The sequence below is a fragment of the Aulonocara sp. 'chitande type north' Nkhata Bay genome, linkage group LG8 (assembly GCF_057382095.1).
Source record: "Aulonocara sp. 'chitande type north' Nkhata Bay isolate Kocher_YH1m ecotype deep benthic linkage group LG8, A_spYH_male_GT1.1, whole genome shotgun sequence".
NCBI lineage: Eukaryota > Metazoa > Chordata > Actinopteri > Cichliformes > Cichlidae > Aulonocara > Aulonocara sp. 'chitande type north' Nkhata Bay.
This window is the reverse complement of record NC_141351.1, coordinates 6,028,514-6,055,337: the sequence shown is the minus strand read 5'-3', so window position 1 is coordinate 6,055,337 and position 26,824 is coordinate 6,028,514. Positions and strand designations below refer to the sequence as shown.

The 26,824-nt window shown below is 40.9% G+C and overlaps 1 protein-coding gene across 4 annotated transcripts in view; it reads right to left on the bottom strand.

The window, feature by feature from the left end:
- Window positions 1-1,366: 1,366 nt before the first annotated feature.
- mapk8b (mitogen-activated protein kinase 8b) overlaps window positions 1,367-26,824 on the bottom strand; it is a 37,625-nt gene continuing 12,167 nt past the window's right edge. Inside the window, exons 1-12 of one of the 4 annotated variants that reach the window (XM_086302981.1) lie at window positions 26,242-26,420; window positions 23,647-23,776; window positions 22,971-23,029; window positions 20,097-20,235; window positions 18,236-18,401; window positions 16,882-16,992; window positions 16,051-16,122; window positions 14,105-14,287; window positions 10,538-10,662; window positions 9,468-9,531; window positions 6,194-6,271; window positions 1,367-5,720 (exon numbers count right to left, since the gene is read on the bottom strand). In XM_086302981.1, coding sequence (XP_086159107.1) covers window positions 5,530-5,720; window positions 6,194-6,271; window positions 9,468-9,531; window positions 10,538-10,662; window positions 14,105-14,287; window positions 16,051-16,122; window positions 16,882-16,992; window positions 18,236-18,401; window positions 20,097-20,235; window positions 22,971-23,029; window positions 23,647-23,776; window positions 26,242-26,363 — 1,440 coding nt within the window. In that variant the 5' untranslated portion in view covers window positions 26,364-26,420 and the 3' untranslated portion in view covers window positions 1,367-5,529. Of the gene's footprint in view, window positions 5,726-6,193; window positions 6,272-9,467; window positions 9,532-10,537; window positions 10,663-14,104; window positions 14,288-16,050; window positions 16,123-16,881; window positions 16,993-18,235; window positions 18,402-20,096; window positions 20,236-22,970; window positions 23,030-23,646; window positions 23,777-26,241; window positions 26,423-26,824 lie in introns of those variants that run through there. The other 3 variants (XM_086302979.1, XM_086302978.1, XM_086302980.1) reach the window with 3 other exon arrangements.

Sequence of the window (26,824 nt, the reverse complement as noted above, 5' to 3'; positions counted from 1 at the left end):
TTTTTGGCTCCTACCTCAAATTACACTGTGCGCTGTCGATCTTACGTGCTGCACAATAATATTCAATATTTACTGTTTTTTACTGTTAGATTATCGCAATGATGTTGTTCATTATATTGCTCTCTTTTCTTGCTTGTTTTCTCTTTTTTCTTTCTCAACAGGTGATTGAAATATGTATTTTTTGTCTGTTTGTTTTGTTTGTTCTTTGCCCTTTATCACCGTTCCTCTTCCCCGCTGTTTTTCTTTCCCTACCTCTCTTTTTTTCTCCCTTTTCTTTCCCCCAGTCATGTCTGTCCCGTGTGTAGCAAGTGAAAATAAAATAAAATAAACAATAAAAACAAAGGTCAATCAAATGGACCAATGCGGCAAGGCTGGGATGGTCCATTTGGTGAAAGAAATCCGTTGGGCATCTTTCTTTGCCTTTAGACAATAATTCTGATGGCAAAAGAACCAAACGGGACAGGCGAGGAAAAAAAAAAGAAAAAAGGAATAGATAAGATGCCAGGATGTAGACGTACATGGTGTTTTTAGGTTCTCATTCAGACCCAGCTCTTTGTCGATGCCTAGCTTCTTATTCAAATACGGTCACTTTGGTTCACAATAAGCAGAAAACAAAACAAGATGGCAACTGCAAAAAATACTAGTCACTGATAGTTTACTTTTTTTCTTCCGTTTCCACAACTGACTGTTCCCATCCTTGTTTCAGGTCATTTGGTCTATAGCAGTTCTTTCCCAATGACATCACTCAGGCCATTAAACAAAAAAAAAAAAAAATCAAACAAGCCATGAGTGGTCATCACTTGTTAATCTTAACTATACCTGCAAAATATCACAAATAACCAAAAACACACACACATCAATACTTGTCCTTAGCTGATGAATATATCAACTGACCCAAACTGATTGTCTCAACAGAAGCTACATTTTGATTGAAAGGGTTTCATGAATGTTTGACATGTGTGGTGATGTTTAAGGACAACTACATGAATATTTTTTTTATTATTATTTTCATTACTGTTATTATGGTGCTTCACAGTTTGCTGGTCCTAAAAGGTACTTTATGTAATTACCCGCTGCGAATCTTAAATAAACCTTGCACCACCAGGGGGCAGTATTTTACCAGGTGGTATGTTGAAATGTTTGATTTTTTTTTTTTTTTAGCCCAAGACCACTTTCTGTATCACCCTTTTCCAGGAAAAATGTGTCTTTAATGACTTTCACAGTTAAATAAAGATTATACCGAATATACATATTCTGTTGATAGTATTAGTTACTTCTGGGAGGATTTAAATGCAGGGATTTACCGCGAGTACCCTTAAGAACTGCATTTGTCTTTATTCACAGACACAGACATACAATGAATGAATCAAAGTGTATTTGTTTTATTTGCAGTATATTTTATTTTTTTCATTTTTTTTTCCGTTTTTGAGTTTTTAAGAGGTGGCATCATCAGATCCCAATGCATGTATTCTAGTAGTGCACTTCTTTGTGGGTTGCAGTTTTTTGGGTGTCGCAGATCCAGGAAATCTTAAAACTACTTGCATGGCTGGATTCACTAGCAAACATTACAAACCAGCACCATACATATAATGAATTCTTGTAGGTATTATTCTAAGCATGTCCCCAAATCAAAAATCTGTCACCCATGTGTGAGTCAAAGAACTTTCGGTCTCTGCATCAAACTCCAGGTGAAAGACTTTCTTTGTTTCTTTGTTTTTTGACGGGTAAGACCAAATACGTAACATTTTGACTATAAACAAGTCACAGAAATAAAAACTGATCTTATTCATTTAAAAAAACAAAAAAACAAAATCAAAACATGGATTGACAGTACCAAACATTTTCTTTACCTTCAGGAGACAGCTAACAAAGGCTAGGCCCATCACATACTACTCGCACAGTTTGCTGAAGGTATTGCACATTTAGTTCAAAAACAAAAAGAAAACAACAACAAAAAAAAAAAAATACATATAACAATTCTCTTACTTCTAGGTGAAGTATACATAATGTACAAAACTAGAAGTCTGTTGAAACCGACAAATAGTACACTTTCAAATAAATAAATAATGGAATCTGTTATTCACATGTCTTCGATAGCTAATTCTGCAGGCGACTATATGCAAGAACAGGCAGAAATTCAGCGTGAGGTAGTTCATCAAAGCTGACTTGAATCAGAATGAAAGTGGTTGAGAGATGTAATAATGACAAAAACAACAACAACCTCAGAAGAAGAAAATACTCCAATTATTTGTTCCTACCGATGGGCTAAGAAAATTAAGAGCACTTTACAGAACATCATCTTTCTTTTCAGCTAATATGACAATTTGATGCATACCACTGCTTCTCTGCATTAACTGTGTCATTTAAAAAAAAATCAATTTTTAGTTTACAACATTTAGTTAGAAACTAAATGACTGCAGGTTGATTTTGTTGTGCTGTATGGGTGAAGCTCCACAGCTGCTAACGCTGTACTTTGTCCTTAAACTTGCAATCTTTTTAATAGCCACGAGTCGGCTATTAAAAATAAAGCTCGGAGAAACAGCACTCTGCTCTGACCTCAGTAAACACTTTCCTGTTTTTATGTAGACGTCATCACAGAGACTGCGTCCATCTTTTATACTTTAATACAGTGTAGCTCAGTGTAAACGCTAACATTTGCCTCTTAACACACCAGATATTAAGCTAACACCAGGCTGCCATTTTGGATGCTAACTGTCCTGTAGCTCACTGATAGGGCCAGCTTTTGCTTTGTAATGTAAAATATTAACAACTGTGCAGCTAAGTGATAGCCATGTTTGTCTGCTGATATATGAAATACTATTGGCTGTGCAGCTAAATGACACCAGCGAAGCTAGTAACATGACAAAAAAACAAAAAACAAAACCAACAGTTGTTTCGCTAATAAATTACATGCTAGCTCAGGAAAGAAAACATGCCACCCTTTGGGAAAATCTGTTTTGAATAATGTGTGACTGTTGATCTGATAAGTTTGGATCTGATAAGGTTTTGGATAACTAGCTGGCTTATGTAATATGTCCAGCTTAGGACTATTAGCGAGCATTAGCCATCACAGACTGGTGCAATATTAGGCATTTACGTTAATTTTACTATAGATAATTTTTTAGCTATTTAGACATATTTTATGGTTCAACCTGATTGAGTAAAAACCACTAGATGTAAAGTTACTAGTTGTTATAGATCAATAACATGAATAGGGTGCGAATTCAGAACCTGACACCGACAAGGCCCTCAGTGGTGTTAATATTTGAGAAATCATGCTGTTAATAAATGGTTAAATATCTGGCAGAGAAGTTGCCTGAGTGGAGCTACAGTGTATGCTACAGTCTAAAGATAATGTCACCACTGAAAACAACAGGATGCAGACGGTGTTGTCTTACACAATTTGACAATCCTAGCACTGTAGCATGTACTCCTCTGCTGTCAGCATCCACGATCCACGTGAGAGCGCATCACATAAATAAATATTATGCAAACATTTGGTGGCAGGCAGATTTGCTGCAAGAAAATAAGCTAATATGGCTAGCTGATTCAATATGGCAAGGACATTCTTTTCAGTTAATACAAGTGTTATGTGCTATATGTGATGTGGCTGCATGGCTCTGCCTTTTTTCTACTAGTGTCAATCTGCCTTTCTAATATTAAACTTTATCCAAAGCTTTTTAAAATACTAGCATGAATTCAGTCGCAGAGTTTGCTCATATAGTTTGATCCAGCACTTAATTTTTCTGTCCATCAGTCAACAAATTAAATGAACTACTTAAAGAAAATTACATGTATAAAAATTATCATTATTCTATATGTTGGTTGCTGTCACTGCAAAGAAACACTTCTTTTTACTTTGATGAAAGACCTTGATAAAACTGCCTCTTCTTCTGAAATGACTCCAACAAATGCATAAGCACCTCAATGCATACGTCACCACCACCTTCTCCTGCAAGACACCGCAGTCTCTTGCTCAACAGTCCAAAACCAAAACAAGTAGAAAAATATACAACACGCTCGTGAGAACTACGACCTCCCCTCGCACGTCACCGCTCTGACATGGAAACTACTGTTGTTATCCAGAAGCTGACGGATAAAATGCTCCCTCCTACACGCACTCAGGAATGAATGACAAACAACAGGCACTTTTCCTTTCAACACAAAAATCATATACACTTAAAACAGGACGCTATTATTGCATACAGTAAGAAAAAATTTGTTTCTTTTGACTCTGGTTTTTGTGCTGCTAGGTTATATAGAGATAGTTCGTTTGAGCCATAGTTACAGGCAAGTCTAGTTCGCAAAGTGTTCGCTGATTATTACGAAAAAAAATTTGAAAATTAAAAACAAAAACACATTACTAATAACGGGATCTGAGAGTAAGGAGGCACACACCTTTTACACCTAACCGCTGTCGCTCCGAGATGCCAAATATCAACACGTTCGCATGCGTTCTCGAATATCACGTCGCCCTACTTGACCGAAACACATTCCACTTACGCCATCGCCGACTTCACAACCTCAAACTACTCTACGTCTTACAAAAACCTCCCGAAGCACAATGAAGAACATTCTGAAGTCCTGAATTGATACCGAAACTATTCCGCCTATCTACTTCCAACGTGTCGCACAGCCATCTGCAGATAAGAGGTACTTTAAAAGCACTTAAAAATAATACAGAAGACAGTCATCAAGAGGATATCCTGCAGGACCTAACTGTGCCATAACCAATCCTGTAGTAAGAGGTTAAAAAAAAAAAAAAAAAAAATCAAATCACATGGTGAGAAAATGTCAGCATTTTTAAATGATGGGAAAAATACGTTGATTATAAAGCTTTCGTTAAAGTTAAAATTTACAATGAAGAATGTAGTACTGACTCAAAAGAGTTCAAATAAAAGGATATACATATGATCTAATATCCACATTATGGGAGAGAGAATAGAAACGGGGGGAGTGCTAAGACAAAGTTCATCAATTAAATTAGGTTTTCAATGGCTCACTGCAAACTTGTATCGAAGAGTAAAACTACATCTACAATAAAATCTGTACAAACTCAATCTACACGTATATGGCAAATTGTAAAAGCAGTAGCTTAACAAGTGGAGAAAAAAAAAAATCACATTGAAACATTTTACAGATATTTCTTTAAATTTTCACTGTTGGCTCATACAAACCGGAATATAGTGAAATGATAAAAATTCTCTGATCATCTCAGGTTTCTGAAAAAATTAAGAAATTCCACAATAAATTACAGCTAGGACTCAACTGAAAAGAAATCCTAATTTTGTTTTTGTTTTTTAAAAAAAGAAAAGAAGTAAAGAAAAAGACTACAGCTTTCATTAAAAAAGAAAAAGATCTGTCCTTTCAGAAATGTTTCAAACAGCTAGCTAGTTAAAGCTACACTACTGAAGACAAGCACGGAGGGGAAGCAAACACAGCGGGTGGGTCTAGGGGCCGGTGTCGGGCTGGTGGTCTTGGATGTGACCAGGTGGTGTGGCCCAGCCCAGAACCAGGTGTAGGCGATAGTCATCTGCAGCAGCCCATTGGGCCGGAGGCTGTAGCAGCGGCGGCGGCAGGGCCCGCCGTCTCCAGGCTGCTGTCGGTGTCGGTCAGGGTCGGGTCGGTGGACATTGAGGAGACATCGTTGGCGGAGGTGGAGGAAGAAGTGGAGGGATGGTGCTGGTGGTGCTGCTGGGGGCTGCTGCTCACTGCTGCACCTGTGCTATGAGAAGCAGGGATGGGCCTGTGGTCAGTCACGGAACAGCATTGTGCTTTAGCAGCTGATCTAATAAAGACGGGATGGTGAAGGCTGGTTTTTACATTTGACAAACCAACGAGTGGATTCATTCTGAACCACATGCCGTATAAATGCCTGAATGTATCCGGTTTATCTACACGACTTTGAAGATTCACCGAAATAATAAATAAATTAACACAAATGTGAGCGCGGGTCACGTCAGGGCCAACGCTGTTCGCATCTGCTCCCATTAGAGTGATTACGGAAATGAAATCAAAGCGCTGCAAATGTTATCTGAAGGAAAGCATCTTAGTCTCAGATACATTACAATCACTTGCAATATAGTGCAGCAGCCGTGATCATGCGCAGACGTCTTGTGCAGTGCAAACATATTCATCTCTTCCATTACAAACTCATTTTAAAACCTTCTCTCACATAACAAAGTCCACCAACCTATGGACGCCGGCTGTCCCCTGATGACGCCGTTCTTCGTCCTTTCTTCCCAGTCTAGCACTTCTTTATATATCAACTCTGTAACAAACACAATGAAAGCCATTTATTCAGATCACTTTAAAAACTGAAGAAGAAAAAAAGGGTGAAAGACAGTTTTAAGATGAGGTCATGCACAAATGTTTTTCTTCTTTTGGCAAAAAGCTTCAGACTAAAAAATGGTAATAAATGAATGCCCAGTTTACACGGGAACATTTCACTCTAAGGAGACAGAAATGGGACAGTGTGTCTTCAAGCCATCTGTGTGTCACATTTACACTTTCAGGTGTGAACCTCCTGTTGTTATCACTGCTCTGCTAGGACAGGGGAGCTTAAAGATATTCAAAGGAATACTAACATGGAGAAAACACCTCTTTTACTATTAAAAAAATCTAAAAAAGCTCAAATATTTCCAAAAACCTGAACCTAAAGTGATGAGCTCACCATTTTGCTCAATCTAAACATGTGACTGGACACAAGAAAAACAGCTACTCAGTTTAGTTTTTACGGCATTTAAAATTAATTTGAATAATAAAACATGCATATTAGTTTAAGGAAAAACTGGTTCTACTTGTTTTGCTTGTTTTTCAGTTTGTTTTGTTTCATAAAAACAGATGTGATTGTATTTAAATGTAAGAGTCGTGCTAGCTAATGCAGCACTTACACTGTGCCCACCCCATTCATCCTTAAGGCTTAACACCACTAAAATCAAACGTTTGTCATTAAGGACAAATTAGCTAGCGAGAACTGAACCTGTATGCATAAGATGAGCATTTTAACATGGTAGCCTGTGGGTATTTTCTCACCAGTATAAAGCAACTCTAGCATTTAGCACCTCAGCATACACTTCATTTTCTACCCACAAGGCTTCCAAGCATCATAATCCAGGAATATGTATTTTTGTGAATGAAGCAAACAGGCTTTAAATTTACCATTTTCACATTAAAGGAACAGTTATGTTAATAAAGACCCAGCAGGAAGGTGATGCAGGTTTGCACACCTTAGTATTTGTGACTAAAAACAGATGACGGGGATTGTAAAGTAACCGTGAAGAATGAACTGCACTAATTTTGAAAGCTTTCATTCATTTTGCAGACTTAGACTAAACAAAAACCAAATGTAAATCTGCATTTATACACCAATGAAAATTAGCTTTTCCCTCTTCTCTATCTTTCTCCCTGCTCCGGTCCTGAGCACTCATGAGCTGAGGCGTGTGTTCCGGAGCATTAACACCAGGAAGGCGGCCGGGCCGGATGGAGTGCTGGGCCGGGTGCTAAAAGACTGTGCTGCGGACCTGGCGGACGTCTTCACCTCTATATATAACACCTCGTTGTCCTGTTCACTGGTACCATCCTGTTTCAAAGCAGCAACCATCGTTCCCATCCCAAAACAGTCAAATGTCACATGTCTGAACGATTTCAGACCTGTGGCACTCACCCCCATTCCCGCCAAATGCCTGGAGAGACTGGTCATTAAACACATCAGAGCTGCTTTTCCACCATCCCTGGACTCGCACCAGTTTGCATACAGGGAGAACCGGTCAACCGAGGATGCGATCGCCACAGTGCTGCACACATTACTGAAGCACTTGGAACACAGGAACACCTATGCACGGCTCCTCTTTGTAGACTACAGCTCGGCTTTTAATACCATCCGGCCATACAAACTCCGTCCCAAACTCCACCGACTGGGACTTAACTCCTCTCTGTGCAACTGGATTGTGGACTTCCTCACTAACCGTAGACAGAGTGTCAGAGTGGGTAAGAACACCTCTTCCACCCTTGTGGTCAACACCGGTGCCCCTCAGGGGTGTGTTCTGAGCCCTCTGCTATACACTCTCTTCACCCATGACTGTATTTCCTCCTGCGCGTCCAATCTCATTGTTAAGTTTGCAGATGACACTACAGTGCTCGGACTTATATCCAACAATGATGAGACAAACTATAGGACAGAGGTGCAACAACTAGAGTCATGGTGCCACGACAATAACTTGGTCTTAAACACCAAAAAGACCAAGGAGATCATTGTAGATTTCCGGAAGAGGGGCCATAACAACCATCTGCCTCTCTTCATTGGCAGTGAGGCGGTGGAGAGGGTGAGCAGTTTTAAATTCTTGGGGGTAACTGTGACCGAGGACCTGTCCTGGGGCAACCATATCACCTCAGTTGTACGGAAGGCCCAACAGCGCCTCTACTACCTGAGGAGACTGCGGAGCGCACACATTCCCAGATCTCTGATGTTGAACTTCTACAACTGTGCCATCAGCAGCGTTCTGACGTATGGATTTCTAGTGTGGTTCCCCAGCTGCACCAAGGCCGATCAGCAAGCACTCCAGCGGGTGGTGAAAGAAGCTGGCAGAATTATTGGAACAAGTCTGCCAGAGATCAGTAATATCTTCCCCACTCGCTGTCTGAGGAGGGTGCACAGTATCCTGCGGGACCAACATCACCCTGCGCGCCACCTTTTCCATCTGCTGCCCTCAGGGAGAAGGTACAGGTCTATACAGGCCAGAACATCCAGACTGGCCAACAGCCTGTATCCACAGGCTGTGAGGCTCCTGAACTCTCTGCCCCCCTCTCACGGACAATAACCATATCCAACTTCTTAATAGCAATGAACTGGTCTGCATTGGTGCATCATATCTTTATTCTCTTCCCCCTCCTGCCCCCCCCCCTCTTTCTTAAATAGATAACTATCATATCTGATATCATATCTCACAGTACAATAATATTGAATGGGTTGCATTGTTGTATTTTGTCATGTTTCTCAGGTCTTTGTCTGAATTTCTACGAACATTATTGCTAAGGATTGTCTTATTGCATTGGAGTCACACTGGGTTAAATATGTACACTTGGGTTTTAAGGGGTATTTATTATTTTCTTCTTTTTTTTGGGTTGTATGGAAGCCCCAAACGCAATTTCATTGTTCTTGACAATGACAATAAATAAATAAATACTAATACTAAATACTAAAGCTCTGATGTTCTGGCCGAGGGGACCAACGGGGGAAATATGCTGCTTTGGACACAGAGTTATTTTCAGCAGAAAATGAGGACTACGTGTCTGACACTGGGGCATTTATGGTTTCTGACAGACTGTGCAGAGGAAAACATGCAACTCCCTTCCAGAACAAAGATTAAATGTCCCACAGGCTGTGAAGCACAAAGCTAGACCAACCTTATGCATCACCCTGTAAACGGCTAAGTACTTATGACAGGAGAGGAGAGGATCCTTCCTACCTTTCCATTCCTCCACTGTGTGCTCCCGCTCATCCAGCTGCTTGTCTGTGATCACCGGTGGTGGCTGGAAAGAAAAACAGAATAATGTGTCTTTTTACCAAATGGTCACACATTCATATCACATCCGCACACATTATAGACTCAGGCCATAGCTTAAACCTCTCCCTTTTCTAACATTTAACAGAGCAAAGAGAAGATGCTGATGCTGCCTCTTTAAGAGACAAACGCCGACGCTAGTAGCCTCTGATTTATGAGTGTTACCAAACCAGAGGTCAAATTTACAGAAGTCATTCACATACAGCAGGTGTATGAGGATGTCTCGGACTCAGTGAATCCCGAGTTGAAAAATACTGGCGACTACAAGTGGTACCCTCAGCCTGCTATTAGACACACCTATGGTATTACTACATCACCTTCTTCAAGTGTTCACAAGGTTTTCATAAAATCTGACCTCTGACCATGAGGTCAGAGGTCACTGAGACTCAAACCCATCTGACCCATCAGCCTTCAGGCAGGGGAGAGGAGGAAAAAGCAACAATTCGCCTCATTTCCCAATCTGCCAAAACGCAGTCAAAAATCAATCTGCACTGGCTGAGTCACAGCGTTTCCAAGGAGAGGCTTCACATTTGTCACCATCTCAATTTTAGAGACTGAAGCACAAAGACACAGCTTTACAGTTTGTAGTCTTGAGACAGAAAAGGGAGCTTAAAATGGCATTTGAAAGGTGTTAAACTTTACCTTTTCACTTGTTTTACAGGAAAATGTTCAATGTTCTACAGAGGAAAGCTACATTGCGGCATTCCTGCTAAACTTCAAAAGACCCTTAAATCGAATTTTCCCATCAGCTATTCAATATGAGGGATATATTCCAGCCTAAAGTAAATTATATTACACTTAGAGCGGCTTTGATGTTGCACATTAAGGATTTTTTAAGAGGTCTGAAATGGGTAGAGCTCAGGTGTGATTGCCATAATCAATGAACATAGATGCTATTAGCAGTGATAACCACTTCCATGTGATTATCACTCAAACAGGAATGCAATGAAAATACACGAAACTCAAGTACTTACTGCCTCCACCTCAGTTGGGTCGTACCACACGTTGATATAGGGGTGCTGGAGAGCCTCATCCACTGAGATCCGCTTTGATGCATCTATTACCAGCATCTTTGATAGGAGGTCACGGGCTTGGCTCGCTGAAAGGAAATAATTGAACATAAAAAATATGCAGGAGTGTGCGGCTTGGTTGATGAGATGCATTTCCTGTTGAGATGGGATGTTGGTGCAGGAAACAATGTAGGCAGCAACCGCTTTGAAATGTAAACGAATGAGTATCCATGAGGAAGGGAAAAAATTCATAACATAATTTTCGTGGTACCACTTATAAAGTCCTGTTTTTCCATAAAGGAAAAATTCTGCTTATATTAAGCTCCAAATGTATATTTTCAGACCCATTTTCTTTCCTAATACAGCGTCAAATCACAACAGTCCCTTCAATATTCTTTATATTGTGAGGTCCCTTCAATAGTAGTGAGAAAACCCCAACAATCAGACAACCCCCTATGAGAGAGCAGGTGGTGACAGTGGGAAAGAAAAACTCTTTAAAAAGGAAGAAACCTCCAGCAGAACCAGGCTCAGGTAAAGGGAGGCCATCTGCCAAAATTGGTTGGGGGTTCACAGTTGAGATTAATCCCCATTTGTCTTATTCTGTGACCCTAAGTTTGCCTCTATCTGAATCACACTGACCATTCCTTTTTAAGTTAAGGCCTCACTCACATAGAGACTACAAGTGACCTCTGTGTGACTAATCTACTAATCGTGAAGGATTACAGGAGTTTGCTCGTTGTTGCCAACTTGTTTGCAAACATTCACCAACTAGTTGCTAAGCAGCAGTGAAACTGAAGAGTGAGATGCCACTCAGAAACAGAGCACGTTCAGCTTCAGAGTAAAAGCTGTGTCATTGGTTGATTTCAGCAGTAAGACAACTTTTACTTTCAGGGCTAAAATTCTCTGCACCACACTTTTTCAAGTTTCACTACTGCTTGTTGATTGGCTAGCAAGTTTGGGCATCAAACCACGGGCGACTGTGCCAATCTACTAGCAATCAAAGCAATCACAAGGTGGGTTTTTTTTTTAAACTCATTAAACTTCTTTATTCAAGTAAAAGTGAAAATGTACAAGCTCTGAAATATACCCAAAATAGTAAAAAGCAGCTCTTTGAAGGACATTTCTACCAGCTTTTTTCGTGCCAAGCTAACTGAAGCTCTTGTTCTTTTAATTATATAATGATAAAATGTAGCAGTCCATGGGAATACAAACGTTTTTTGTTTTTCTTTGCCTCTACACCTAAACAGAAAAAAAAGAGCAGTCAAGGGTTAAAGTGGGATTTGGCACATGGGGGAACGCTAATATTGGTGAAAATGGCTGAGTGTACGGAAAAGCACCACAAATCACAATAATACCTGTTGTGAGGTCCACAAGGTGGTTTTTGGTGCAGCGTAGTCTTTGTGACCATTTTTACCCAGGGAATACATATTCTACCCTAAACTAACGGAGGTTAATAGGAAGTCATGAACCAATCCTGTATGACTGAGAGAATTAAACTTTCTTGTGATTGGCTATCCCTCCCAAGCAAAAAGTCTGAACGGTACATGGTTAGAGCTTATTTGCTCACTCAGAGGTTTGTACCTGTGATGTCTATTTTAGGGTTTTGACACTGACTCACACAGACCTTAAACTAGAAAAAAAACTGCACAAAGCCTTTAGAACAAATAAAGCCAGCTTTCAAAACACTGCTCCCCGATGCTATCCAAGATGGGAAACTCACCGAGGTTTTTGCCTTTTCAACAGAGAACATGTATCCACTTTTGTCTCCATTTGAGCCTGTCAAGGACATCCGCCCTGATTATCACACATTGTTTCACATTCTGTATGAAACCTGACAGAGTGAGTCATCACAGCTAATTGATGTTGTTAAAGCAGAGAACTTGAGGGGGGAACACACTGTCATCACACGTTCCTACCTCTGTGAAGTAACAAGGACTGAAAAAGAACGACTTTTTTTTTTTGCGACATCTTACAACAGCTCTGTGGCACTCACTGTGAGTGTTCCTGTCACCACCTCTGCATTTACAGAGAAAGACACGCTTGAGGTGAATTCCTCTTCACAGAAGAAACAACTTTGGTGCTGCCGGCTTCTAGAATAAGTGGTTAAGCAAAGACTGCCGCCGAGCAGTGATCTTGCTTTGGCTTTGCTGTCAGCAGATATTTGTTAGGTTGCAAACCCAAAGCACATGTGGAGGAGAAGTTCATATCTATACGTCCTTGAATGTGTACTCACTGACTACCCACGGACTCATTTGTTACACTTCCAAATGCAAAAACAACCCCCCCCCCCCCCCCCCCCCCAAAAAAAAAACCCTCTAAAAGGTCACAGATAGGGCTGCCACGATTAGTCGACTAGTCACGATTATGTCGACTATTAAAATCGTCGACGACTAATTTAATAGTCGACGCATCGTTTGAAGCTTTGTAAGATCACAAAGGACGCAGGAATAATAATAGTAGGATTTAAGAGTGTAATAACGGACTGAAACAGAAGATGGCAGCACTGCATGTACAAGGATGCCAGCTGCCGTTAAACCCCGAAGAAGAAGAAGCTGTGTCCCAGAATTCATAGCGCAGCCCAGCGCAGTTGTCAACAATGGCGGCAGCTAGTTAGTTTTAACTTTACTCTTATTATTCTTTCTGGGTCACAAAATAAACCTTTAACATATTTTCAGGCGAGAATGTAGCTGTGTAAACCTCAAATATCTGCTCAGTTTATCAAGACACCACGTATTTTCAAAAGCGCTCCGACGTTTTCGGAGACGTCTGTTACCCACTAGCTCGTTAGCTAGGCGGGGGCAAGGCTAACTAGAGCCGTTAGAACACTGGACTCCCGGCAAATCGTTTTCAAACCCACCGCCGTCTTTCGCTAGTCAGGTTAAACATATATATAAGTCACTTAGATAACTTAAAAATGTTATTGTTTGGCTTTCTTTAGTATTTTATTTGTTCCTGAGTAAATCGGTTTGGCTGAGATTAAAGTTATAGTTTTTGCACAGCTAAAACTGTCAAGCAGACAGCTGATTATCAGAAGTGTGAGACGCTGGAGAATATACTCCGGTGTCCTGTTATATTTTAGAAAGCAAGGAGTTTATTAAACTTCACCGAAACAATCTGCAAATTTCATTAAAAATTAATAAACTACCATCTTGTCTTTATTTTTAGTTAGCACAAACACTTCAAGCTGTAAGCTAATGATAGTTATATAAGACCAGATGCTGCTGGTGCAATAAGCTGTACGCTGTACGTCCAATGGATGATGATCTGATTAGTCGACTAATCGCAAAAATAATCGGTGACTAGTCGACTATCAAAATAATCGTTTGTGGCAGCCCTAGTCACAGATGATAAATTCTACATTAAAAAAAGAACAACACAGCGTTACAACAGTGGTTTCAAGCAGTAAAACGGAAACACACTGTGGCATAACTAATGACTGCCTCATTGCTCCTACTAACAACCATCCACCAAAACTGTTTCAACACTCATTACCTTCTTATGCTTGAGTAAGAATTTACAAGACACCCCTACCTTTCAGTTTATTGTGCTCAGAGTCTGCAGGAAACAGGACATCAGGGAAGAGCTTCTCGAAGCTGTAGCCAGCATACCGTGGCCGGTTCTCCACATAGGTCCTCACGGACTGGTTGAGCTTCATCAGGAACTCCTGAGATGGCGTCCCCAGCTGCTCGATCACCTTGTTCCACTGGTCAATATCTTTTGGTTATAGTGTTAAGAAAAGCGTACGGCTGGATTGGAAAACAAGATGCTCCAGTTTGAGAGAAGTTTGAGGAATGTTTGATCTGGTTTGGACATGTTCCCCAAATACTGAGCTGATAAAGAAAGCTCAAACAAAACAAAACAAAACAAAAAAAAAAAAAGAACGAAAGCAAATGACTACAACCACAAATAGCTACAACACAGCTTTGAAACTAAACGATTTTCGTTTGCACATTATTCCTGTAGAAACCTGTTAGGATGGGCTGAGTGGGATACACACAATCTGAAAAAAACAATACACACACATATTTCAAACATCTGCACTCTGCATAGCTAGACGTCAAGTGAAGCAATGTGAGGTTCACCTGTAAGACATCCAGATGTTGGAAATACAAGTCACACACATGTAAGGACAGATAACACATTCAGACTGCTTGTTCACATCTTTGTTCATCCTCAAACATGAATGAACAAACAGAAGAAGAAACCTAGCCTTGAGAAAACAAAAAGCTCTGGTTGTTAAGTTCCTAATGCCAAAGTACATTTGCTATGATTGATTTTTTTTTCTTTATCCTTTAGTCTGTTGTTTAGCAGCTTTTGTGAATGTAAATAATTTGCATAAAGACAAATCAAAGCTACCGACTGCTAGCATCCTAGTAGTAAGCTAATGAGGAAGCTAGCCTTTAAGCCATGTTTTCAACCAAACACCCTACACTGCTAAAAAGATCCGATAAAAACAAATCAATTGACAATATCATCCTTGACTTAATTTAAAGAGGATGGCATTGACACAAAGCTACAGAGTGGCCTTTTTTTCACATAAAAGGTGGAGCTGGCTTTTGGATCTTAAACTAAAACCAATTGGGGAGGGCCTAAAACCAGCATTCTCTCTAGTGTCCAACAGGGGGCGATACTGGTGTTTGCAAAAAGCCTTGTTTGAAAGTTTGTAGTAAAAGTTTGTATTTACCTCGGTAAATACTTTCCTGATCTTATGGGCTCAGTCACTTATTCTGAATAAAACTTTAAGTCCATTATGTGAATTTTTGTTACTTTAAGTGTCAGAAAGCAGGATTGTTTAGGATATTCTAGCAACTGCGGACTGATAGTCAGTGAATGTGCAGTTTTACAGTCTGATACATAATACACCTAGATGATGAAATTCTAATGTCGTATTGAAGTTTAAGACTAGGAACTAGTCAGTGACATCATGATCAGCCCATTAATAAAAACCCATAACTACTAAACAAAGGAGCTCTTTAACAATATGTTGTTATATAGGGACCTTTTTGAATCAGGGCATAAAATGCCTGTATTCTTTCCCTCCACTGCTTCACAGTTTCTCTAGTGGGATCAAATAGGGTTGTAGTGCATGTTTACTTTCTTGTTAGAACCATTTATATTGAACAGGGTCTGATACAGCATAATAGAAGTGCTAACCTTGGTGTAATAAGACTTACTGGGTCACCTAAATAGATTGGAGCCATTATTCTTGTCACCACATAATTAAACTTGTACTTTGCCTGCTGTAAGAAGCCAGCATTTGCCATGAAAGATGGCTACAATTCTTCCAGCTCTGCCACTGCGAGTGATGAATGTCGACCCTGAGCGCAATGTCGTCATCGCTCATTAAACAGCAGGTTTGGCAGGTTTTTTTCCCCCCCTTTTGTGTGCAAAGATATGAACAAGATGTCAGACAGAGGATGGGACAACGGTCGTTTGAGGAGGACGGGGGTTTGGATGGAGGTTCAACTTAAGGATACGATCAGTGCCTGGAAACAACACACTACCCCGGACCATTTCAGCCATGATACAGCCAACAGACCAGACATCAACTGAAAAATGAAATGACAACCACCGAATTAGCATGCAGGACTGAAAACCAAATGGAAAACAAAAATGAAAATAAGAACAAGAGGAGAGGGGAAATTATAATCCATAAACACGATGATGTTCGTGCAAGGTGACACATGACGCAAAATGACCTGCATGCATCTGAGAGCACTCTCACACCTGGACCAGTGTTTAACAGGTGTTTGTCTCCATCATAGCTGCAAAAATGTATGTTTACTTCTCCTTCAGACCATGACTTTTAACATTTATGAGAACTTTGTTTTTTTGCAAAAATGCAATTTAATGTTCTCTGTATCCTCACTGCAACTTAAGCTGGAAAGTGTTATCTAATGATGCCAAGAAATCTTTTTTTGTGTTAAATTTTAGATTAAGAGTTTTTCTTTCACATTACAACAAAAGCCATACGCTAAGCAGTTCGAGGATACTGGAGGGCATTTTATGCAGTTCACTTCTCAGCTATGGCAGAGCAAACTATCAATTCTATTTCAGGTCTTTCATGTGACAGTTATGGTGCTCGAAGCAACAGTGTTGCTGCTCGAGTGAGTGAGGAGGGAGTCGAGCCAGTGGATCTGCAGGAAGAGCAGGTGGGCGGCTGCAAGTCAAGGTGTCAGGCAAATCCAAGAAACAGAATTTCTATAGCTGCGATGTATTTGATGAGAAAGAAAAATAACAAAAAATAAAAATCAGGAAACAAAAGAAGATCTGAAAAGGTGACTGTTTTGAGGCCATCTTCATTTCACATGAAATGCCAGACACTGCTACAAGCAGCTCAAGGATACAATCCCTTCCTGGAAAAAGGATTTTGTGGCGAACCATTTCTGCCATAATGCAGCCCACAGCCCAAATATCCACTACATATGCGCAGCATCAAAGGAGGGAGAAGAGAATAACCCAAAACAATGAAATAAAATAAGAAAGAAAGATGCAACAAGTCAGCAGGAAAAAAAAAGAATCAGGTCAGTGTTTCTGATGAGCATTAGTTTTTATGAGACCCTCTAATTGTTTTTTGAGAGGGGACTTGTACTACCTGCACCTGTGCTCTAGGGCAATATGTACACTTTAAATCAACAGAATTTTAAAAGTAACAAACAAACAGTGCAGCTCTCCAATTACATTTAGTGTTTTTGCTTCCACCTGACTCTCAGCATGTTATTAGCCAATGAATTCAGTCTTTATTTCCTTACTGGGACAGAACATTATAACAAAACTGTTGCACTCGTGGGCTTCTCTAGACATTTTATGTCCAGTATTACGGTAACCTAATGAGCTGTGCTGGCATTCACCTTACAGTGTCTGCAGCTCAGTGCTGATAATGTCAATGTCTCACACAATCACAGCAGAGAATCTCAGACTTCCCACAACAAGGCCATCTTCTTAAAAGGAAATGCTCATCTAACACAAACCACCGGCACCACAGCTGCACCCAATGCGTCTCCCTAGCTTTTACTGCACTGTTATAGATTTTTATCTATATACAGAACTGAGGTTTTAGTGGTGATAGGTTTTAATCACATATCGCAGTACATCTCTTATGCTTCGTTTCATCTCTGCTAGCTTTGGGCTGCACTAATTCACAGCACAGTCCTCCTAGTCCTCTACTAATCTTTCTGCTCAACTATATGATATTGGTGCTCTGGCATCTAATGGATCAATATGACATATTATACCATACGTCAACTTCTGCGCTTCAGACTGCCTTGCTCAAACTGTGATGTGTTTCAAGCAGGGGTGCACGGTGAAACTGCTGAAGCATGCATTAGTGCCTGTATTCATACTGAGGTTTACTTTTTGGCTTAGCTGAGCTGAGCTCAGGCAACCTGTTAATAAAACATCAAACACATGCTAAAACACTGCTGGGCACCACAGTCCTCAGACAGGATGTTCCCCACAAAGCACCGATGCCACACATGCCAACTCCCCCCCCTGAGCGTAACCTTTACAGGAAAAGGGAGTGTGTGCCTGTGTGTGGGAGAGAGTGTTTGGGAAGTGATCCTGAAACATCTCAGGGGGTGAGGGCCATGCAGCAGGCCAGGCAGCAGCTCCTCATTAGCCGGTCGCTGTCAAGAAGCCGCTTCATCCACTTCCTGCACTTACCGTTGGCCTGGTAGCCCATTCCCAGGATGACTTCAGGGGCGCGGTAGTAACGCGTCACCACGTAGGGCGTCATGAGGAGACCAGTGGCGGCCGTCCGGGCCAAACCAAAGTCCAGAATCTTCAGTGTGCAGTCGGACTTTACCACGATGTTGCTGGGTTTCAGGTCCTGTTCAAACACAACACCACCGCAAAAGTTACAACCTGACATAGATTAAACATTTCACAAAAGACAACTAAAAGACTTGACTGAAAATCAAACTCGCTTTGCAAGGAGACTTTTTTTTGGTGCAGGGACAAATATTCCTAGAAATGTCTATATATGGGAAACACAGTCGCTGGTGTAATGGGGCTCAAATATCAGGGTTTGTTTTCCCTCAGAAGAGGCGATCATTCTCTCCTCTACTAAATGAAAAGCTGATACCCACCGAAAGGATGATGAATCACTGTAACCACAAAGTCTTTGTTTTGTTTGGTTACACCATTTCATCCTTGTTTATCTGTTCTCTTGAGTTCAGTGTGTTCTTTTCCCTGTGTGCTTTTTTTTGGCAATGCTTCCTTACAAGAACTTAAAAAACAGCCCATCTGCTCAAGGGTGTCTCCTCTCTTCTGAAGCTAACCTGACAGAATCGAGAGGAACTATAAGCAATCCTGCGATAAAGACTCATTGCCTATGGCTATAACCTGGCCATATGCCAGGTGATTTATTGCAATAATTTCCCCCTTTCAATCTTATTTGCATGCAGGCTAATCTGATAACATCTTAATGAGCCTCGTCTGGTTTTGAGAAGAAAATAAACAGACTACACCTGAAGGGTACTCACTGGCAAACGCTAATTTCAGGAAATCTTTAATGCGCTACAGCTGAAAATCCTCCTGATAATAATTATCATCACTTGTTAATCATAAGAACATCAGACTGGAGGGCTAAACCACAGTCAGTCATACTGCCACCTCCATAGGTAGCTTCTGAGCAGCTGAAACAGACCAGAGAGCTCTGATCACTGAGACAATGCCCCCAAAAAAACGAGAGCACGATCTCTGGCGATCCGTGACTCACGTTGCATCTGTTCACCTGATGAAAGCTTCGCGTGCCAAGCTGTGCCAGTGTGAGCGAGGCTGGTTAGCTCCGCCTGCGGTTCAATTAGTTCTGGCTGGCAGAGCAAGAGGAGCTCTGCTAATCTACTGGAGCACATCTCTCTGAGGGCGATTGACAGGAGGCTGCCAGTCACTCTGTGTGTCCATATGAAAAACCTATTCATACAGCTGTTGATGCCTCAGGATGTGTACTGTCATTCTGTGTGTGATCTTTCAAGGTAACGACAAGTGTGCAGTGTGTGTCTCCACTGCAACCTGTAAATGTGTGATTGTGTTATCTGGTGCTTTCATGTTAGAAACGTCAGTAAATGTAAATGCAATGAGATCCAGTCAACTGCAGCTTTAAAAGAGCGCCTTGACATTTTAGCAGGCAAACTTATCCTGTGGACGGGCTGGAAGGTTCCACTTTTATGTCTGCACACTAAAGAAGCTGCAAGAACCCATAAAGCTTAGCCCACAAGCATGCCATCTATAGTGTATATCATGGCAGGAAGTTAAATTACATCACATTTTACTTAGAGATGATTTAAGCATTGGTTTGCACAACTGGTCAGCAAAAACGTACCACCGTCACTGCCTTCCTCCAACCACCCTACTGTGTTTTCACTACTACACTTCGATATCTTTCAGTAGTCTCATATTTTTCCTTTGATGTGAAACTTTAAATTCATAAAAACACAGACTTAACTCAGTGTAAGCTTCAGCTTGCAACTGCTCCCAGTCACATCTGTACAGCTGCATATATGGCCCCCCTGGTATGGCTTACCCTGTGTATGATCCCTGCGGCGTGCAGATGTTTGATTCCACATAACATCTGGTAGAGCAGGTACGACAGCCTCTCGTGGTCCAGCTCCATCTGAATCACCTGACAGAGGTTGGCATCCATCAGTTCCATTACTAGATACCTGCAAGGAAAGAGGTTCAAATAAGCACACAGGCAGAGACAAACAAACACAGGGGCTTTTTATGTTTGTTTCAGTGGGTGTATTACAGTGTATAGATGCAGCATGTGCACGTGCCTGACTCTGTATTACGTTTCCTACATGCCAATAGAATATGAAGCGACATTAAAGTGTGAGATTCTCTCACCCAATCAGCTTTATTTGCCTGGCATTTTGGAAGTGACAGTACGTTATCTCCTCCAAACAGTGATGATGTTATCACAGTTGTCAGCTGTTACATCATCAGTCACTACATGGAGTAAGAAACCTCTGACAGATTTTTTTTTCCCGTTACAACAACAACAAAAAACAAAGCAACATCTTTGTGTGAGAACGATCATTTACAAAGCAGAACCTGTGCTTGCACACAGCTTATAAAATACTGAAACTGGCTACAATGCATTACCAATAGTATGGGTACACATATGTATGTGCCGGTATACATTCAAGTAAACAAACACCAAAGCAAATGCAGTGTTCATCCTCCAACTCTGCGATGGCCCCGCTACCCTCTGGCTACGATTTGTCCAGTTTCCTTTTTAGCTCCAATCAGGCAAACACAGCAGAGTAGACACAAACACACACACACACACACACACACACACACACACACACACACTCTGGGCTTCAAAAGGATGGCATTAATCATGTTCGTTCCCATCATACTCTTGGTAACCATCACTTCCCCCACATCCCAGCATTCCCCTCTGATTTTACAGCTACTTACACGGACATCTTGTCGACTTCGAAACACATCCAGGGCAACTAAAGTGCATTCATACATGGCACATATACAGTGGGGCAAAAAAGTATTTAGTCAGCCACCGATTGTGCAAGTTCCCCCACCTAAAATGATGACAGAGGTCAGTAATTTGCACCAGAGGTACACTTCAACTGTGAGAGACAGAATGTGAAAAAAAAAATCCATGAATTCACATGGTAGGATTTGTAAAGAATTTATTTGTAAATTAGGGTGGAAAATAAGTATTTGGTCACCTCAAACATGGAAAATCTCTGGCTCTCACAGACCTGTAACGCCTTCTGTAAGAAGCTTTTCTGTCCCCCACTCGTTACCTGTATGAATGGCACCTGTTTGAACTCATCATCTGTATAAAAGACACCTGTCCACAGCCTCAAACAGTCAGACTCCAAACTCCGCCATGGCCAAGACCAAAGAGCTTTCGAAGGACACCAGGAAAAGTATTGTAGACCTGCACCAGACTGGGAAGAGTGAATCTACAATAGGCAAGCAGCTTGGTGTGAAAAAAATCAACTGTGGGAGCAATCATCAGAAAATGGAAGACATACAAGACCACTGATAATCTCCCTCGATCTGGGGCTCCACGCAAGATCTCATCCCGTGGGGTCAAAATGATCATGAGAACGGTGAGCAAAGATCCCAGAACCACACGGGGGGACCTGGTGAATGACCTGCAGAGAGCTGGGACCAAAGTAACAAAGGTCACCATCAGTAACACACTACAACGGCAGGGAATCAAATCCCGCAGTGCCAGACGTGTTCCGCTGCTGAAGCCAGTGCATGTCCAGGCCCGTCTGAAGTTTGCCAGAGAGCACATGGATGATACAGCAGAGGATTGGGAGAATGTCATGTGGTCAGATGAAACCAAAGTAGAACTTTTTGGTATAAACTCAACTCGTCGTGTTTGGAGGAAGAAGAATACTGAGTTGCATCCCAAGAACACCATACCTACTGTGAAGCATGGGGGTGGAAACATCATGCTATGGGGCTGTTTTTCTGCCAAGGGGACAGGACGGCTGATCCATGTTAAGGACAGAATGAATGGGGCCATGTATCGTGAGATTTTGAGCCAAAACCTCCTTCCATCAGTGAGAACTTTGAAGATGAAACGAGGCTGGGTCTTCCAACATGACAATGATCCAAAACACACCGCCCGGGCAACAAAGGAGTGGCTCCGTAAGAAGCATTTGAAAGTCCTGGAGTGGCCTAGCCAGTCTCCAGACCTCAACCCCATAGAAAATCTGTGGCGGGAGTTGAAAGTCCGTGTTGCTCGGCGACAGCCCCAAAACATCACTGCTCTCGAGAAGATCTGCATGGAGGAATGGGCCAAAATACCAGCTACTGTGTGTGCAAACCTGGTAAAGACCTATAGTAAACGTTTGACCTCTGTTATTGCCAACAAAGGTTATGTTACAAAGTATTGAGTTGTATTTTTGTTATTGACCAAATACTTATTTGCCACCCTGATTTACGAATAAATTCTTTACAAATCCTACCATGTGGATTCATGGATTTTTTTTTCACATTCTGTCTCTCACAGTTGAAGTGTACCTCTGGTGCAAATTACTGACCTCTGTCATAATTTTAGGTGGGGGAACTTGCACAATCGGTGGCTGACTAAATACTTTTTTGCCCCACTGTATATAGTATAGCTACAGCTCTTGACAGGTGAGTGTCAGGCTGGTGACAGATTGTGGCCAATCAGCCTGAAAACTGGTTCATTCCTGTCACCAGCTGATTCAGTCTGTGCTTTTCTAATATTCACCATGAAATGTGCACACCTGACATCCCACTGACTATAAAGCATCATTTCCCTGAAGTATTTAACGTGAGGCACAACAAGAGATCCGGCTAAGCCCCCAAAAAGATCATCTAAGCCCCCGGCGTTCTGTATCCTGTATTGATTTGAGCAGCTGCGATTTGACTCGCTGATACTCACACATCTTGGAATTCCTCCAGTGTCTTCTGTGGTGTGAATACATTTAACAGCCCAATAATCTGCAACAACAACAAAAAAGTGTAATTGCTGGAGTTGTTTTGTATATTTGACAACATCTTCACATCCACGTCCCTGGACACGAAGGCCAACTCTTAATTTGAAAAGTTAAACGAGGAAGCGTTAGCATTATTTATGAATAACAGCAGGATAGTTTCCTCATTCACACCTCCGAGGCAGCAGCACCGAGAAGTTTGTGGTCATTCAAAACACTATTTTTTATGGTTCGTTTCCATGTGTGGCGCTCAGCAGGTTCTGCTTTAAAACAAACATATTGCCCAGTTCTTTTTGCTTCCCTGCTGACTCATACTTTACACAACTCTGAATATAGTGACTCTAAAGATCAATACTTAAATCATTGTAATGGACAGGAATGAGAATAGCATTTAAATGCATCCTGCTAACACTTTTCAAAGCTAATTGTCCCCTTTAATTTCTACTGTACATTCTCTGCTCCTGCTTAAATTATACTTCTATTCAATGCTCAGGTTTATCTACATGAAATGCACCTACACTATACAGTCAAAAGGTAAGGCTATCCTCTAACGTCTAAAGAATTAGACCAAAACATTCAAACCATGCAAAAGAAACAAAAATGCCATTAAATTCTGGCTCTTACATTCTTGTGGTTGACACATTTCATTAGCACCAGTTCCCTGTAGGCCCGTTTTGCATGAGTTTGATTCTGAAAGGGTCGGCTCAACTTCTTGATGGCAACGTTCCTCTCCAAGTTGTGGTCGTACGCCGAACTGGGGTGAAGGAGTACAGGAGAAATTCAGTCAGCAATAATGGATGTTAAAAATTGTTCTTTGTTTTTGTTGTTTTTCCCTGACGGCCAAAGGAATATGAAGATTTTGCCTTTTTCAGCTTTATTTATTAGGGACAGTAGAGACTGACAGGAAAGGAAGAGCAGAGGAAGAGAGAAATAGCGCCACTGAACTAAAGTGAGCCAAGTCTGTTGCTAATATTTTGCCCATAATATACACCTAAGGGGAGCTATACTGAATGTGGCAGTCTCTAAAAAGTTATCCCTTGTGTTGCACTTAAGTCCAAAAATCTGTAGTTCTGCAAACTGCCATAAAGCCCAATGACCCCTGGGTTAAATGACCAGCTTTACAATAGAAACAAACATGTTTACATCCCATTACCAAAAAATGATTTCCCCGGTCATGAAAGCCATACACGAACTACATTTTGATATAAATCATCAAATAAGGTTTCGATGTTGTGTATGTTTAAAGGTTACAGAAAGCTACAGCTTCACAGCCAGTAACAGAACCACTCGACCTGAAGTCTTGACCACGTTTGCGGCGCCTTTTGAAGCATTTTTAATATAATCATTTGACAAATAGCATGCCTTGCTCGGTTTTAAATCTGACCAAATATACCATATGTGGTTTGAGAGAATTTTAGAAATCCATCTAATAGAACATATAACACGCTCCCCGAGGCCTTAGAAAGAGAGAGGGAGACCTATTTTTTACATTATTTAAACAACTAAGCTTGGTTTTTCTTCATTTCTGCAACCAAAATATTAAATCTTTACACCCGTACGGTTTCCTTTTAAATAAAAGAAACAAATTTAGTTGGTAATAACGGATAAACTGAGGATCGGAAATTTCTATGCAGAATGAGTCAGCAAACTTTGTCTATTGAGCAATACATTCGGACAGCCCATAATGCCTCCTCCTACTTTAAACTTAGGTTGGTTACTCTATCTGTTAAAAACAAAACAAAAACAACATCGCTGCCAATGAGCTTAGGTTTATAATTGGCTGGATAAAGCACCACGTAGACCCAAATTCTTTTCTTGTCAATGCCGGCCATAAGTGATGTTTCATATACAGAGATGTACATTAGTAATGCCAAGTATGCTTTACACTGTCAGAGGAACTTTAGTTATAACTGTAGAAAATGCGCGAACATGTTTAGTCCTGCTGTGCTGCTCTGTTTTATGCCGCTAAAATGTCAGCAAATGCTCTTAAATGTCACGTTAAAGAGCTCCACTGTGCAGCTGTCATAGAAATAAAATGAATAGTCAAACAAGTGTACAAACAAACACATTTACAATTGTTTTATGTAGCATCCCTCTGTAGGATTTTCTAGTAATATTTTTATAATCTTCATATGAGCGGATTCTCTTGTAGGTGGAACTCAACTGTGTCATTTTGTGAGGACTAGAGTCAGATGGTGCAGAAATGTGAGTGTGCAGAATGCCTGAAGCAGAACGTGCACGTTAAAAAGGGCTCTGTGTTGTAATTGCTTTGTAGTCCACCCCTCATGTGAGTGGGTCTGTATGCCTGAATTGATGATATTAGGAATATCCCCTCTCCCTGACATAACAGACAAGAAACTGAGCATTTAGAGCAGTGTCAAGCCTGAGCTTTTGGTTCTTAGGGATTACTTGTACATACCTGAATTTATTACTTTAAACAAAACTTTGATCACGTGTGTACGACCTCACGGCGTCGTAACATTACAGATGGGACAGAAAATAAAGAAACGTTTAACAGGCCCACTATTAATCCTTTTCCAGCACTAAGCACTGCAGTTGTTGAGATTTTGTAGCCAGCAAGTTCTTACATGACAAGCTAAAGTCTTAGCTGACACTCTTAACTGTGTTGTGCATCAGTTTTCTGGTATTCCTACCTGGTATGAGGAAGAGAGAAGGTTAATGACAGCAAAGACGCTAGATGAGTTCGTCAAGCTCATCTTATGATACAAGTTGAAATGGATTCATTCTGACAGCTCATGTGATTTTGATGGGCCAATCAATCAACCACTTGATGCATAAGCAAAAAAAAAAAAAAAAATTCATGGCTCATTGCAAATATGAAAGAATACCAAAAAAAAAAAAAACCCCTAGAAAATTTTAGAAACCAATTGTGGTGTGGATCAGTTCACTCCAACACCTAACCCTCTCACATCAACAAAACTTCACAGGAAAGATAACACCACACGGTGCTGTCAACAAATAGAATATTATGCATCAATTTTCTGTGTTGTATGCAACTTATGCTGCTCTTTTTACATCTGTTCTTATCAACTTTCGTCAACGGCAGCCGGCAAAGTCCAAGGTGTGCTTTTCAAGCTTTCATCAAATGTTAGACAGGTTTTGGTGGTGAAGTTAAATCTAACTTTTCGCTGAGTAAAGAAGTGACCAATCTGCAAGTGAAGGTTGTCATCTGGGTCAGCAGAAAGTAAATATACTCACCAAACAATTCCCTGTGCGCCGGATCCAATGGGTCTTAGGTTCTGGTAGCGCTTTAAAACTGTAAAAGTTGAATCGCCCACATCTATACTGTAGTACTCCCTTTCACGCTTGTTTCGGTTCATGGTGAAGTCTTGGACACAATCGGTGACTGGGCATCCAAATGGAGCTCGCCTCTCAAGACCTGCAAAGTATTAACAGGAGATCAGACTATAGAGATTTCTAGAACACGTTTCAATCAAGAAACACTATAGCTGTGTGTTACAGCACACCCTCTTTATGTTTAAAGCCCAGTGTAAAATCAGTGAGCCATAAACAGTTGTCCCCAGGCAAAGTATACGAACAGGTCCTACCAGCATCCAAGTTGCCGTTTGTTATCTCTGCCAATAACTATTTTTCCACCGTCCTTTTTCTTTTTTGGCATATTTACAATTTGTGCATAAAAATGTGAATGACAAAGCAGAAAAGTGTTGAAAATGCATCTCCGTGTGTCTGTAAATGCTACAATTGACAGACTAAGCAGATAAATCATCGAGTAAATGATACACACTGTACTGTGCTGAGACTGGAGGAACAAATCTATCAG